The 12,813-nt window shown below is 49.3% G+C and overlaps 1 protein-coding gene across 1 annotated transcript; it reads right to left on the bottom strand.

Moving 5' to 3' along the window:
- Positions 1–119: 119 nt before the first annotated feature.
- LOC131288650 (plexin-B) lies at positions 120–12,489 on the bottom strand. Its single transcript, XM_058317800.1, has 13 exons — positions 11,620–12,489; positions 10,108–11,205; positions 9,805–10,036; positions 9,339–9,730; positions 7,673–8,479; positions 5,776–7,504; positions 5,354–5,701; positions 5,155–5,320; positions 3,182–3,917; positions 2,456–2,986; positions 1,755–1,934; positions 1,575–1,659; positions 120–1,477 (listed from the first exon to the last, which is right to left on the bottom strand). The coding sequence occupies exons 2-13, from the start codon at positions 11,014–11,016 to the stop codon at positions 1,443–1,445; spliced, it is 6,150 nt and encodes a 2,049-aa protein (XP_058173783.1). The 5' UTR covers positions 11,017–11,205; positions 11,620–12,489; the 3' UTR covers positions 120–1,442.
- Positions 12,490–12,813: the final 324 nt, after the last annotated feature.

Raw genomic sequence — 12,813 nt, 5'->3', positions numbered from 1 at the left:
TTACGCCCCGTGTGGCCGATGCTTTGTTTTATCGCTACAAAGTTTGGTTCTTTTAAAAAAAAAAGTTATACGGAAAAATAATTCAATAAAACCACCATAGACTGTGTATTTGTATCACTTTCATATTCATCATCAGACGGAATTGATTTATTTACACACTGTGTACGTTAGTTCGCTTTCCACACCTTCCACGCCCAGAGTGTCGCCGTTTTTTTGTTCCTGCATACCACCACTTTCCTCTTCCCTAGTTGTCGTGAACTGCTACTGCTCTCTTTTTTGTTTCCATTTCATTTGTATATTAATTCGATCAGTCACATTTTCTCTTGTCTTTCTTCCATGTGGTTTTTAATGTATTTTTTCTGTTTAATTCAATTTACTCTGTCTGCTTTTTCTTCTGTTCTGGTTGAATTGTTTTACCTTATCACTGTTTTTTTGTTGTTTTTTTAGTTCACCCTATTAACTTCCTTCCTAATTCTGACTATAATCTGTTATCTCTTTTGCCTTTATCCCTTTCGCCAGTGACGTGATTCACTTCGGTTTGTTTTGTTCCGGTTTCAGATCGGCGTGAGTATATATAGTCGGAGATTCTATTCCATTGCGTTTTCCGTTTCGCTTTTGCTTAATTCTGTTGCAGTTTAAAAAATAACTCCGGTCAGAGATAATTAAGTGTGGCTGGAGAAAAAACTTATAATCTATCCATTTTTTTAAAATGCCTTGGGGGGCCCTTTTACAACGAGATGGACCCCCGTCTGTCTAATGTTACAATCGTACCCTACCCGGCTGCTTTCTTCCATCGTGCACATGTGGGAATACGATCGAGGGGCGTGACGGGGGGATTGGAGGAATAGTGACGATGAGAGAGCTAGACAGCGCACTCGAGCGCGAGTGAGTATATCGCATTTTTTTTTAAATTTGTTTCGTTTCGTTTGTTTTCCGCTTCTTGCTTTTTGTTGAACACTATAAATAAATGGACATAACACGTCCCATCCGTGCACCGTGTTTTCTGCACCTCCTATCCTCGTTTCACACGGTCGCGCGTCACTCACTGCTTTGCTTTCACTAGGCTGAGACATCTGTCGGGTCCAGAACCGGAGCCGGCAGATTAAGTAGAGTACTGCTATTTAAACTATTAAATGCTTCCTTACATGCACCGTTTTCGGATGGTGGTGCATAACTACCTGTAATACCTCTTCTTATCGCTCGGCGTTGCTTCGAACGGGCCCGTCGCGGAAAAAGTACGAATCGAAGACGGAAGAGCACGTTGTTTCTGTTTCTTGTTAATTCAAGGTTTTTTTTGTTTGTTTTTTTGTTTTATATCCTTTCACTATAATTCACGCAGTTTTGTCGTATGCTGTCTTTTTTAAAATATGGCCATTCTTTAAAAAATGCCGTTTCGTCCTCGTCGTCGTCATCGTCCTCATAGTCCCGGTCGGCATTTGTTGTTATTCATAATAATCAATCGTTTTGCACTCATCATCTATGAAAAGCAGGAAAAAAAGAGAAGATTATTATTATTATTGAAGCCTAAAGGTAACGGAGATCCACTTCATGCAAGCAAAACAGTTTCAACCTACCTTCTAATGTGGCTGCGACGAGGTCGAGCTTATGGGATAAATGCAACTTGCTTGCAGTCATGTCCATTTCTAATACTTCTTTTATCTATGAATATATTAGAGATGAACAAAAAAATCAATATGTTGACTTAGTTTGCGACCAGGTTACAAAAACTCGGCGACGAATCGAATGCCACTTACCTGTGGACGATACTTGCTAACATAAATATAAAGTTCCTTCAGTGCTGCGAGCGTATCAAACTGCTGCTGATGGATGGATAACCTTTGCATGGCGCTGCGCATCTCCTGATCGCTGATCTGAGGCATCATGGCAATGTCGGCGTAGAAATTGGAAACCATCTCCCGGTACTGAGGTAAGTCCTAAAATTGAGACAATTATATAATGTTAGAATAAAGTTGAAGGATGATTCTTCACATTTATTATAATGCCATCAACTCGACTAAACCTACACCTTATTCAAACAATTGTCATACAGATTCAAACATTAATTATTTCATCAATCGTTTTTAAAAACTGTTACAAGCGGCACGATCGACTTCCGTGGGTATTTGGTCGAGGGTTTATAGCATTTAGCATGGCCAAAGTAGACCCTTTTGCATGTAATAATCCATGGAGTTTGTATCGGAAAAACTTGTAGTCCACACATTCTTCGCTAATGCAAAAAAGTCGATCCCCGATACCAGTTATGGTATTACCAAATTATCTGTATGCAAAGCTGCTTCGTCCTATAGAAGTGCATTCATATGCTTAAAGTATATTGTTTCTAAGATATGCTTCACGAAATTTGGCAGCCAACCAGTTACAAGTCGACGGATAACACCAATAATTTTCATCAATAAAGGAAAAGGCTCCTCCAGCGTACCATCTTCCGGGTACTTACCTTCGCAAAGAGCAACTTGTTCGAAGGTGAATCCTTCCCCAGCCGGTACTCGGTCGTGGAGCACGCGTCCATGAACGTCTGCGCGATCACGCTCAGGCACACGTCCACCGAGGGCGTCTTGTAGATGTCGAAGATGAAGTCGGGGTTCTTGATGAAGTTCACCCAGAAGCGCAACGGCAGGCTGTTCGACTTCCACGCGTGTATCACCTCCGGGTCGTGGATACCGTGATGGCGTGCGGCCGCATCGAGCAGATCGTACAGCCACTTGACGGCCGGCGGCAGCGCTTCGTTCACCGTCAGTATCGTCGCGAACAGATCGTCGACGAACTTCTGTATCGTGCCCTTCGTGGCCAGCAGGCGCGTCAGAAAGATCTCCGGTATTGCTTTGTGGTGGCTGCCACTACCCGGGCCGCCCCCGTACAAGGCCGCGTGAGCGGACGAAGACGACCCGTGCTGGTCGTATGACGACAGGGTCGAGAAGCGATCGTCCATCGGCTTCACCAGGTGGAAGACCCCCTGGGACTGTTGCTGCTGTTGTTGTTGCTGCTGCTGCTGCTGTTGTTGCTGCTGGAGCTGTTGTTGTTGCTGTTGTTGCTGATGGAGATGATGCTGGTGCGCCTGCTGGGAATGGTGATGATGATGGTGGCTCGCACTTCCGGCGAGCAGCGTGTCGGCGTTATGGGCTCCCATCGTGCCACTGCTGCCCGAGCCGCCGAGTGGCGACGCCGACGACAGATGGTGGTTGGAGGACGGTGGATTGTTGATGTAGTAGCAGTAGGGGAAAATGTGCCGCCCGGGCGTGTTGTAGCCATCGTGGGGCCGCGCGACCAGCGACATTACGGCCGACTCCTTCACGCCGTAGTGGGCGAGCGTGTTGAGGCGCTTCCACCCGTGGACGGTTTTCGTGGTGACGTCGTCGTCGCGCAGCACCAGATGGCCACCACGCCCGTGACGCCACTCGAGGTCCAGATCGTGCACGCTAGGGCGCAACGAGAAGGGCGTGTTTTTGAACAGCGCGTCCAAGATTTTGCCCTTCACCTGGCTGATCGTGTCGCAATCCAGCACCTTGCACTGCACCTTCTCGTCCAGATCGTCCTGGATGATGTGCAGCGTCACCAGGCTGTGCATGATCTGCTCGCGCAGAAGCCGATCCTCGCTCAGCGAGTAGCGTGCGTCGTGCGTCACCGCATCCACCAGCCCCTTCTCGATCTGGTGCTTGATGGCCTTGTACAGCAGGAACAGGGAGTTGCCGGCGTAGTTGCGCAGATAGTCGTACATGCACAGTGCCATGTAGTTCGTCAGCATCTTCTCGACGACGCTCTCCGTCCGGCGGAGCATGAGCTGCGGGTGCTTCGTCATGACCGACTTGTCGATCAGGCGCAACAGCAAACTTTTCAGAATGTCGGTCACGTAGTCCATCTGGTTCATTAGCACGATCATAAGCAAGGACGCCACGTTCACCCTTCGCGTGGAAAAGATAACAAAAAGGGAGAAAAACATCGTTAGTCATCTGTTACATGCTGACTGGAGTTAGTCACATTTAGCATCCAAGCAAGCTAAATAAAGGGCATTTCAACAATTGACGTACAGTCGGCCGCAAAATTGATCGTACACCTTCAACTATTTTACAATTTTAAGGTTATCCATAGAACATATAAATTCAAAACTGATGGATTTTTAAATATTGCATTCATGTTTTCATTTGATCTGAAAAAGATCTTCTTTAGTACAACCGATGTTTACAAAATAAAGCCAAATGCACCATTAATTGGAGCTATTGATCGGATTGAAGACAACTTGATTGAAATATAACGTTTAGGTCCTTTTTAGCTTGAACACTTAAGCACTTATTACAATCATCGAGCCATCGGTCCCCCAAGTTTTTTTGTCAACCACCGCGGGATACTATTCCATACACATTGTATGATGTTCAGTTCCCTATCGAACATTGACATCGGTCGATTCTTGTTCTTGTTATTAGGCTGCTGATGTTGAGGTCCGGTTTTTTGGAAGGTATTTTGACAAATTTAAGATTGAATCACTATCCTGCTGGATGCAGTAGTCACGAAGTAAAATCAATGTTTTCACGAGAAGCTGTTTCAGAATGTTCAAATATCCTATTTTGTCCATGATGGTATTGATGAAGTGCATAGTTTGAGATCCTTCAGCTGCAATCTTTATCTCACAAGGCTCCTTTCCCATCTGGGATGAATTCAACCTCTTATCTCAACATAGGTTCGAGAATGGCGGATTTATCTTAAGATATGTGTAAGCAATCAATAAAGTAAATCACGAATTGGTGGGATCAAAGTGACCCTTCACGAAATAGACTAGTCAGACTTGCATACAACGGTTAGCACAACTTTCAAAAGACAGAAATCATGGAACCGCCTATTCGAATTAATTAATATAAACATAAATAAAGCTGTATGCTCAATTTTGCGATGCCAAAACAGGCCGGTTTCATCAATTATCTTTGTATTAAAAATAAATGAACGTTATATTCGTTCATTTTTCTGATGCAAAAATAATCAGTAAAATGCAGTTTGAATAGCTCAATAAATAAAATTGCTTTAAGTCGACGTTTGCTCCAGTTATAAGATAAAAAAAACCATTCTCCTTTAGGTATACGCTAATTTTTGCGCCCGACTGTATAGGGAAACGTGAACGGTGTTAAGAATATTATAAATTAATCTTACTTGTCACGAATGCTGAACGTTTTCTGCGCCTCAAGCGTGTCGATAAACAGCAGCAGAAACACGCGGTTGTTGATCAGCTGCTCGAACATCACCATCGCCTGGTCATAGTTCGTGCGCTGGTGCGGATGCTGATGGTGATGCGGATGACCGTGATGACCGCCGGGCCCTCCACCAGCGCCCCCACCATGCAGCTTGGCACCGTTTGCCAGCAGCACCGGGTGGTCCGAGACGCCCGGGAAGAACACCTTCATTACGTAATTGACTAAGTCGAGGGTGGGCGTGCCGGCACTCTCGAGGTCGGCGGTCAGATCGGTCATGTCCGTCTGCAACTCAGCGAACGCCTGCTTGCACTCCATGCGCACATTGCTCTCGAGCGTGTCCATCTGGATCTGGATGCGCTTGTACTCCCGTTCCGCCTGCGTGCTCTTGCGCCGATAGATGAAGAGTATGATGAGCAGTGAGAAGACGAAAAAGATACCGCTCACGATAACCCCGAACAGGATGTGCGAAAATGCGTACGGTTTAATGAGATCGTACTTGATAAAACCTGCAACGGGGGTAAAGAGGGGTTAGATGGTTTGATTTTGATTGTTGGTATACACTTTGATGCCATCTTCTTACCGATAGGAAAACGTAGATTGCGCCCCACACGCACCACGACCAGGGGCAAGTCTTTCACGGTAGGAACTCCGTTTTCGTCCGTCGCCGCCGGCTGCTCCATTGGCGGCGTGCAGACGAGTTGCGTCGGCGCAAGGCTGGTCACGTTGCACTGCGCCATGCCGATCGTGACGTTCACGTCCGTCTCGTCGCTGGCCGCATTCAGGTGCTCACCTTCGATCACGAGCGTGTCACCCTTGTACATCTTGACCGCATTCGGGAACGGCTGGTACACGGGATCTTCCACGTACACGATCGACGACCGTAGGTTCTGGAAGTGCTTCGGTAGATTGCGCACCGACAGCACGCTGTCCATGAGGAAGTTGATCTGCAGCAGCAACTGCAACTGCTGGTCGGACGGATGGTATAGTGGGGCGGCGGATGTGGCTGCCGGAGCCCCCGGACCCGAGGTGGACGTTAGTGAATACTGAGATGGCAGTAAAAGTGGCATGCCCCCGGCACCGGCCGTAGTCTGGATTGGTGTGCGTCCGTCGGCCGAGACGAAGCCAGCGAACATCTTCTGCGGAGAGTAGTCAGCACCACCAGCGGCCGTTAGGGCGGAAAAGTTGCGTTGCTGAAGCTGCTGCTGCTGCAGCAGGGCCCAAGCTTCGCGGACGGACGGCGAGGGACATTCCATTTGATTGGAATTCAGCACAACACAGGTGGACCGATTGAGCCGTTCGTCGTTCAGATACACCTCGATGTCGGGGGCTTGAATCGCATCCAGATTGGTTCCGTGCACGGTCATCATGCGGCCACCGCTGAGGAAACTCTTCAGCGGTTTAATCTGCATGATCTTCGGATCGACGGTGTAGTTGTACACGCTGCACGTTTCGTACCGGCTGTGGTACGTCCCGGCAGCACCATACGGGGAACCGACGCGCGAACGTTCTCCAGCGGAATTGCTACCCGCGCTGCACGAAAGTGTCCTATTCGCGCCATCGATGCGCAGCGTCAGGATACGAATGTGTTCCGGTGAGCGAGCCGCCGACGTGACGCACGTTAGCCGACTCGACGACGCTTGCGTCCGGTTGATGCGGCACTCGTAATCGTCCAGATAGGCGACCGCCGCCGTACCCACGTTCAGATGCTTCCCAATAATGGCCAGCTTCGTACCGCCGGATTGCGGACCCATCGTTGGGCTTAAGCCTTCCAGCTGCACGTCCCGGTACCGGAATTCTACGCTCGACATCGTGAAACCCGCCTCGTTGCCTACCTTCACCGGGGCAGACATTTCCGCCTGCACCGGCCCCGTGCGGCACTCGATGCGTACCGATATTTCGTACCGTTCCAGCTCGCATGGTACGTCGCCGATGTGAATGCGACCGCGCACGTCCTCCTCCCGGATGCCCAGATTGCTGCCCTCGATCGTAACCAACGTGCCGCCCTCGATCGGACCGCTCAGCGGTTTGATCAGGTCGATCCGTGGCCTCGGGCAGCCCCCGTCGATACCACCCCGCATCATAAGGCCCGCGTCAACGCACGTTTCATTGTAGCTGCACTGCTGGCCACACCAAGTGCACTGGTACTTTGGGTCACGCGTCACGCACAAACTGCAGTCGGCATGGTCCCGATGCGAGCCCAGTATCTCGCATTTGTACAGCACCACCGTTACCGTGTCGATATAATGGTTCCGGTTCCAGTTTACGTCGACCGTCGCTTCGTACTCGTTGGTAGCCGCTTCGTACGAATACTGCAAAACAATGTCGAACAGCGAAAAACAAGTTGTAAATTTTTGCAACAGAAAGAAAGTGGAAAAATACGGTAATTGAATCGTAGGATTCTTAATTTATAAAAGCCGTCATATTGAATTTTTTAATTGACTTTTGCTAGCTTCAGTTTCCAATCCAGTTTCACTTACCAGTGTTTTCTCGCAAACGATATACTTGTTCGCCTCAACCCTTGCCGGCAGCACCATGTGGGCCCCTTCGATGTTGACCGTGCACAGGAAACCCGTGTGTGCACTCTGCGGCCGGGGCAAGTTCTCGATCTCCAGCCGTATCTCCTTCGGTACCTTGTTCGGCAGCAGAATGGGACCCGCGCGTTGCTTCAACCGTGGGCAGGAGCCCTCGTTCTGCACGATGTTGGCCGAGTTGCGGCAGGACGTCGTGTTGAACGCGCACCGATTGTCGTAGATACACCAGTGGCAACCCCAGTTGCTGACCAAACACTTCCGGCAGGTATCGTGGCGCGTGCAGTCGTAGAAGGCGAAGCTGCGCGACACAAAGTCCTTGTTCGTTTCCGAGCTGCGTACACTCAGCGGAACCAGCACGTGATCCTGCCCGTCGCCAATCGTGGGTCGCTCGTTAACCGGTGGTGTCGTACACAGTAGGCCCTCCTTCGTGACGTTAGCGTCGATCGGGGTGGCGTTACCGAACACGCACCGATACTGGGCGTTGTGTGGCAGCTCCGGAAGCGTTTTGATCACCAGCCGCACGACGGACATTTGCCCGATCGGCACTCGGTCGGGAGCTACCATTTCGAAGTCGATACACTGTTGCCCGGTGCCGATGGAGAGCCACCGGGCGGCACTTGTGTCCTTCTGGCATGCCGTCCGAACGGTACAGCGTTTTTCCAGCGAACACCAGCCACAGTACGGATCACGCGATTCCAAACAGGCGGAACAGTTGCTGAACGTACCGCAGTGTTCTACCTTCAGTTTGATAACCTGTTAATTAAGTGGAAGGAAACACAAATAGACATCATTAATTTATTTTTTCAGATCATTTACATTTTTGGAATAATGCTGTAATGTAAATGTAAATAAAACGAGGTTTAGATGGTTTTTAATCCATTTCATGCAGCACACGCACGATTCTTATTGCTATTTTTTCAAATTCGAAGGATTCCAGCATTGTATTGGACTAAAGGAGACTGGTTTGTATATTTGATAGAATAATTGACCAATGAAAATAATTAAACGGATCGAGATCGGGTGAATTGGCAGACCAGTTTTTCTGGATAAAAAAAATCAATTAAATTTACCCATTATCAGATATGAATTTTTAGACACCGTATCATTTTATCCTAATAGTTTTTCCCAACCTATTGAAGAATGTATACCGTTGACGGTACTGACTTTGGATAAAAGCCAGCGGTATTTTTATTTTTGGCCATTTTGCAACATACTCCCCTAAACCATGCCGGGGAAGGGGGTTTGTAACCAATCCGCTACAGGACAAGTGGCATTCATCGAACAAGACAATGCCAACGTGCCACGAGAGCATTATTTCATCTCAACCCGGGACTATTTAATTTTGTATTAAATATGAACAATGAATGACAATAACACAACAACAAATGTTATGTCCTGTGTAAACACATTAGAATGTTTAAAAAATATGTAGAAAGTGTGTGGACTGAAAAATGTGTATTAGAATATACTGGACACAGTTTCTTGGGACTGTTTCATTATTTCTTGTACAACTCGGGAAAAAACAGAAATTTTTCAAAAAATCCCAACGAGTTAAAGCACTTTTAAAGAATTATTTAAGACAAGTCACATTCGATAAGCAGAGCCTACTTACACTTCGTTCGGAAAGCACATACAAATGGTCGTTCGTCGGGGCAAACATCGTGTCGGGAAGAATCGTCAACGCATCCTGGTCCACCTCGAGCCGTTCGTATTCGCCCGCTTCCCTGCCGGACAGCAGCACCTTCCGGATCCAACCATCGTTACTACCGACGAACGCGAGCGTATGCGGTCCAATGTTCGTGACGGCGATCGACGTCAGGGCAACCCCTTCGCCGAACGCAAACCGTGCCGAAGCGATCACCGGCGTTACTCCGCTGATCTTAAGCCCGACGTGGCAGAAGCTAAAGATGTTACCGAGGGAACCCGCCACCGGACACTTCCCGTCGTTGATGGTACCGGAAATGTAACCCAAATTGCGATCCTTAATCGTGCCGTTGAAACAAGCTGGAAGATGAAGAGATGCATGTTAGTGAGTTTCCCTCCCGTTGGCAAGGTTCGTTTCGTTGACGATACTTTACAGTGAATGTTTTCGTTGAAGACCTCCTCGATGTCCTTCAGGCTGTACATGCAAATGGCTGAGCGATTCTGTGGTTCATCGGTGATTTCTTTCGATGGCGAAAATACGGCAACGAGCAGATAGTCATCCCGCTTAATGCCGATATCGTTGCTGAGCTTCTGGCCAGCCTGGGCCAGCTTGGCGTCCCGCAGGATGTTGTAATCCGTTCCGTTGACCATGCACGTAATTGTTACCTGAAAAATGCAGTCGGAACCGTGTTATCGAACCCATCGAGTGAACGTTTGTCAGTGATTTCTCCCCTTACCTCCGTGTAGCTGTCGTAGTTCGGATCATTGACGCATATCCTTGCCAACCGTGTCACGTACCCCGCCTCGTCGGCCAAGTGGGACTTCTTCTGTACGAGCACAAAATAAGCGTACTCGGTGCTATTGAAGCCGTATACGTAGTTCACTAGAAAGTGGTCCCGGTACTTGACGTCGATGTTGATGTTGGACTGTTGGATCGAAAACTCGGCGTAGGTCAGATCGTCCAGCCGACGGGATGAAATGGCCGGCACATCGTGTCGATAGTCGCCCACGTTGGTGAACGTGGTACCGACGTACATGATGTCTTCCTTCTTCCACGACTGATACCGGCTCGGGCCGATGAACGCGTACGTCGTCGAGCGCTCGTCGTTTGCCGCCAGCGCTACCTCGATCGGTTTCGCCGAGTCCGGGAAACGCCCGCTCAGGTAGTAGATTTCGCACGCCCCTTGGTGGACACTTCCGCACGCGATCAGCGTGTCCCCGTCCCGGTTGTACAGCAGCACCTTGTTCACGTTGTCCGTTTCCACGCTGTCCTGCACGTCCGACGGGCAGCCGGCCGCGTGACATTGGGCCGAGTCCAGCTTCGGCCCGGTCGATGCCTCCTTCAGCAGCGCCAGATTCTCGTTCAGCTGCAGGATACGGTTGGTGGCACCGGCGTAAAACATTCGCCTGATCGGATCGTACGTGAGGTGCGTAAAGCGAGCCACCGTCCCGTTCGGCAGGCTGTACCGGGCGACGATGTCGTCCAGCGCCCGCGAGTGTGCATACTGCTGCTGCCCCTGGCCACCGTGACCACGGCCGAACGTGTCGCCTGTTTGTTGTTTTCCCTTCAGCACAGCATCCAGCGGAAGCATGCCACCGACCAGTCCGAGCAGTACGAGTCGCACGATTAGCAGTGCCAAACTCATGCTGCGAGTGTGTATTATGTGGTGACTGTTTCTATTTTTCCCCCCTGTTACTTCACTGTCTTTCACCAGCCAAGCAAAGAAGCCAGCAGCAAGCGTTCGCAGAAGGCAGAGAATCCGCCTGCTTCGCTGCTTCGCTTGCTTTGCGTAAATATCACCACTCCGGCAGGGAAGAACGGGAATAATACAATTCTGAAAGGATATCGCGTATACACATACGCAAGCGCACACACGCCAAAATATGCGCACACACACACACGCATTCACACACCCCCACACAGCGGCGGTAGCAGGAGCACATTCACACACGCGCGTACGGGAAAATCGAAAAAGAACATTAGCAAATGCTGCTTGATGCGAAACGACGGCGGCGGCGGCGGCGGCGGCGGTTGGGGGTGGGTAAAATAAGGAGAATGTCGTGCGTGTTTGCGGGGGAGGAACGGATGGGAACAAAGGAGGCGATGAAGGAGGGTAGCTCTAAGTATGCTTTGTGCAGCGACAAACCCCTTGACAAAAACGAAAACTCGAAGGGATAACAATGATTGGGTGCTTATGAGCTTTTAGTGGTTCCCCCCAGCCGTCGCAACTTATTTGGAATGCACATACCTATTATGTGAATGTTGTTTTTTTCGCTTTCTCGCCCTCTCTGTTTCACGCGCTCGTTTTCTCTTGCACTATTTCTCTTTTCCTTCCGACCCTTTTTTTATTCTATCGGACGAAATGCAGCACGCAGAGAAATGCTGCACCGCTGCAAGTGCCACCCGTCGTTGCGGCTGGCGTCAGGCTGCAGCAGCGCGGAGTCCCCGTCGTCCCGGTCGTCCTCGTCGTCGTCGTCGTCGTCGTCTGCGCCGTCGTCGAGTGGCCGCCGTCTTGTTCGTACGGTTTGCTAGCGTTAATTATCCAACGGTGGGCTGTTCCTCCGCTCGTTGCATCCATTACGATACGCACAGTTCCATGTTCACCATACCACCCGCGCACCTGCACACACTGTACACTGCTGGTTCCCGCAGACTGGAATCGGCTAACTACCGTCGTCGGAAGCGAAAAGTGAACTGTGCACACTCCGATGAGACACCGCCAAATGAGACCCACAAAAACCAAACCGGGTAATCACACTCCGGATACACAATTGACCCGAAAACGAAGGCAAAACGAACGGAAAAGAATTCTGCTTTCACACTCAATTTCACGCGAACGGGCCCCCGTCTTGCGTTGTGTGTCTTGTGTCTTCTTAGTAGGCGGCCGCCATCTTGCTGCCCCTCGTACACGAATCGCTGGCTAACTTGGGACGGCTGCTCCTGAAAGGGAACGGGATTCGCGAAATTGTCGCTTGGAAAACGGGCACCACACGCGCACTCCACGCGTAACCGATGGCGTTAGCGATTGTCTGCACGATGCGCCCTACCGTGGCCACTGAATTAACCGATTTCATACATGAAAACACCGAAAAAAGTGGCACCGTCTCTGGTTACACACGTTTCTTTTTCTTTTATTTGTTTATGGCCCAAACTTGTTTATGACAAGATTAATAGATTCTTTCTTTCTTTCTCTCCTTCCTGCCCACAGCACAATGCTTTTTCTCTCTTCTCTTCAAACTGTCAGAATTCAACGAATGGACGCGCTTCTGTTCGTGTGCTTGTTTCCCACTGCACTGACAGGCTGTGGGATGTGTTCGCTTCGGAGTAAAAACTTCCTGTTTTATTTTCTAATCTTTTGAATTTCTGTTCTATTCCTCCGCTTTGGAATGGTTTGTGGGCCTAAAATAAAGCTTTTATCTGCGGTATTTTATTCTACTATGAT

This window comes from Anopheles ziemanni, chromosome 3 (genome assembly GCF_943734765.1).
Source record: "Anopheles ziemanni chromosome 3, idAnoZiCoDA_A2_x.2, whole genome shotgun sequence".
Lineage (NCBI taxonomy): Eukaryota > Metazoa > Arthropoda > Insecta > Diptera > Culicidae > Anopheles > Anopheles ziemanni.
This window is presented reverse-complemented; position numbering and strand designations above follow the sequence as displayed.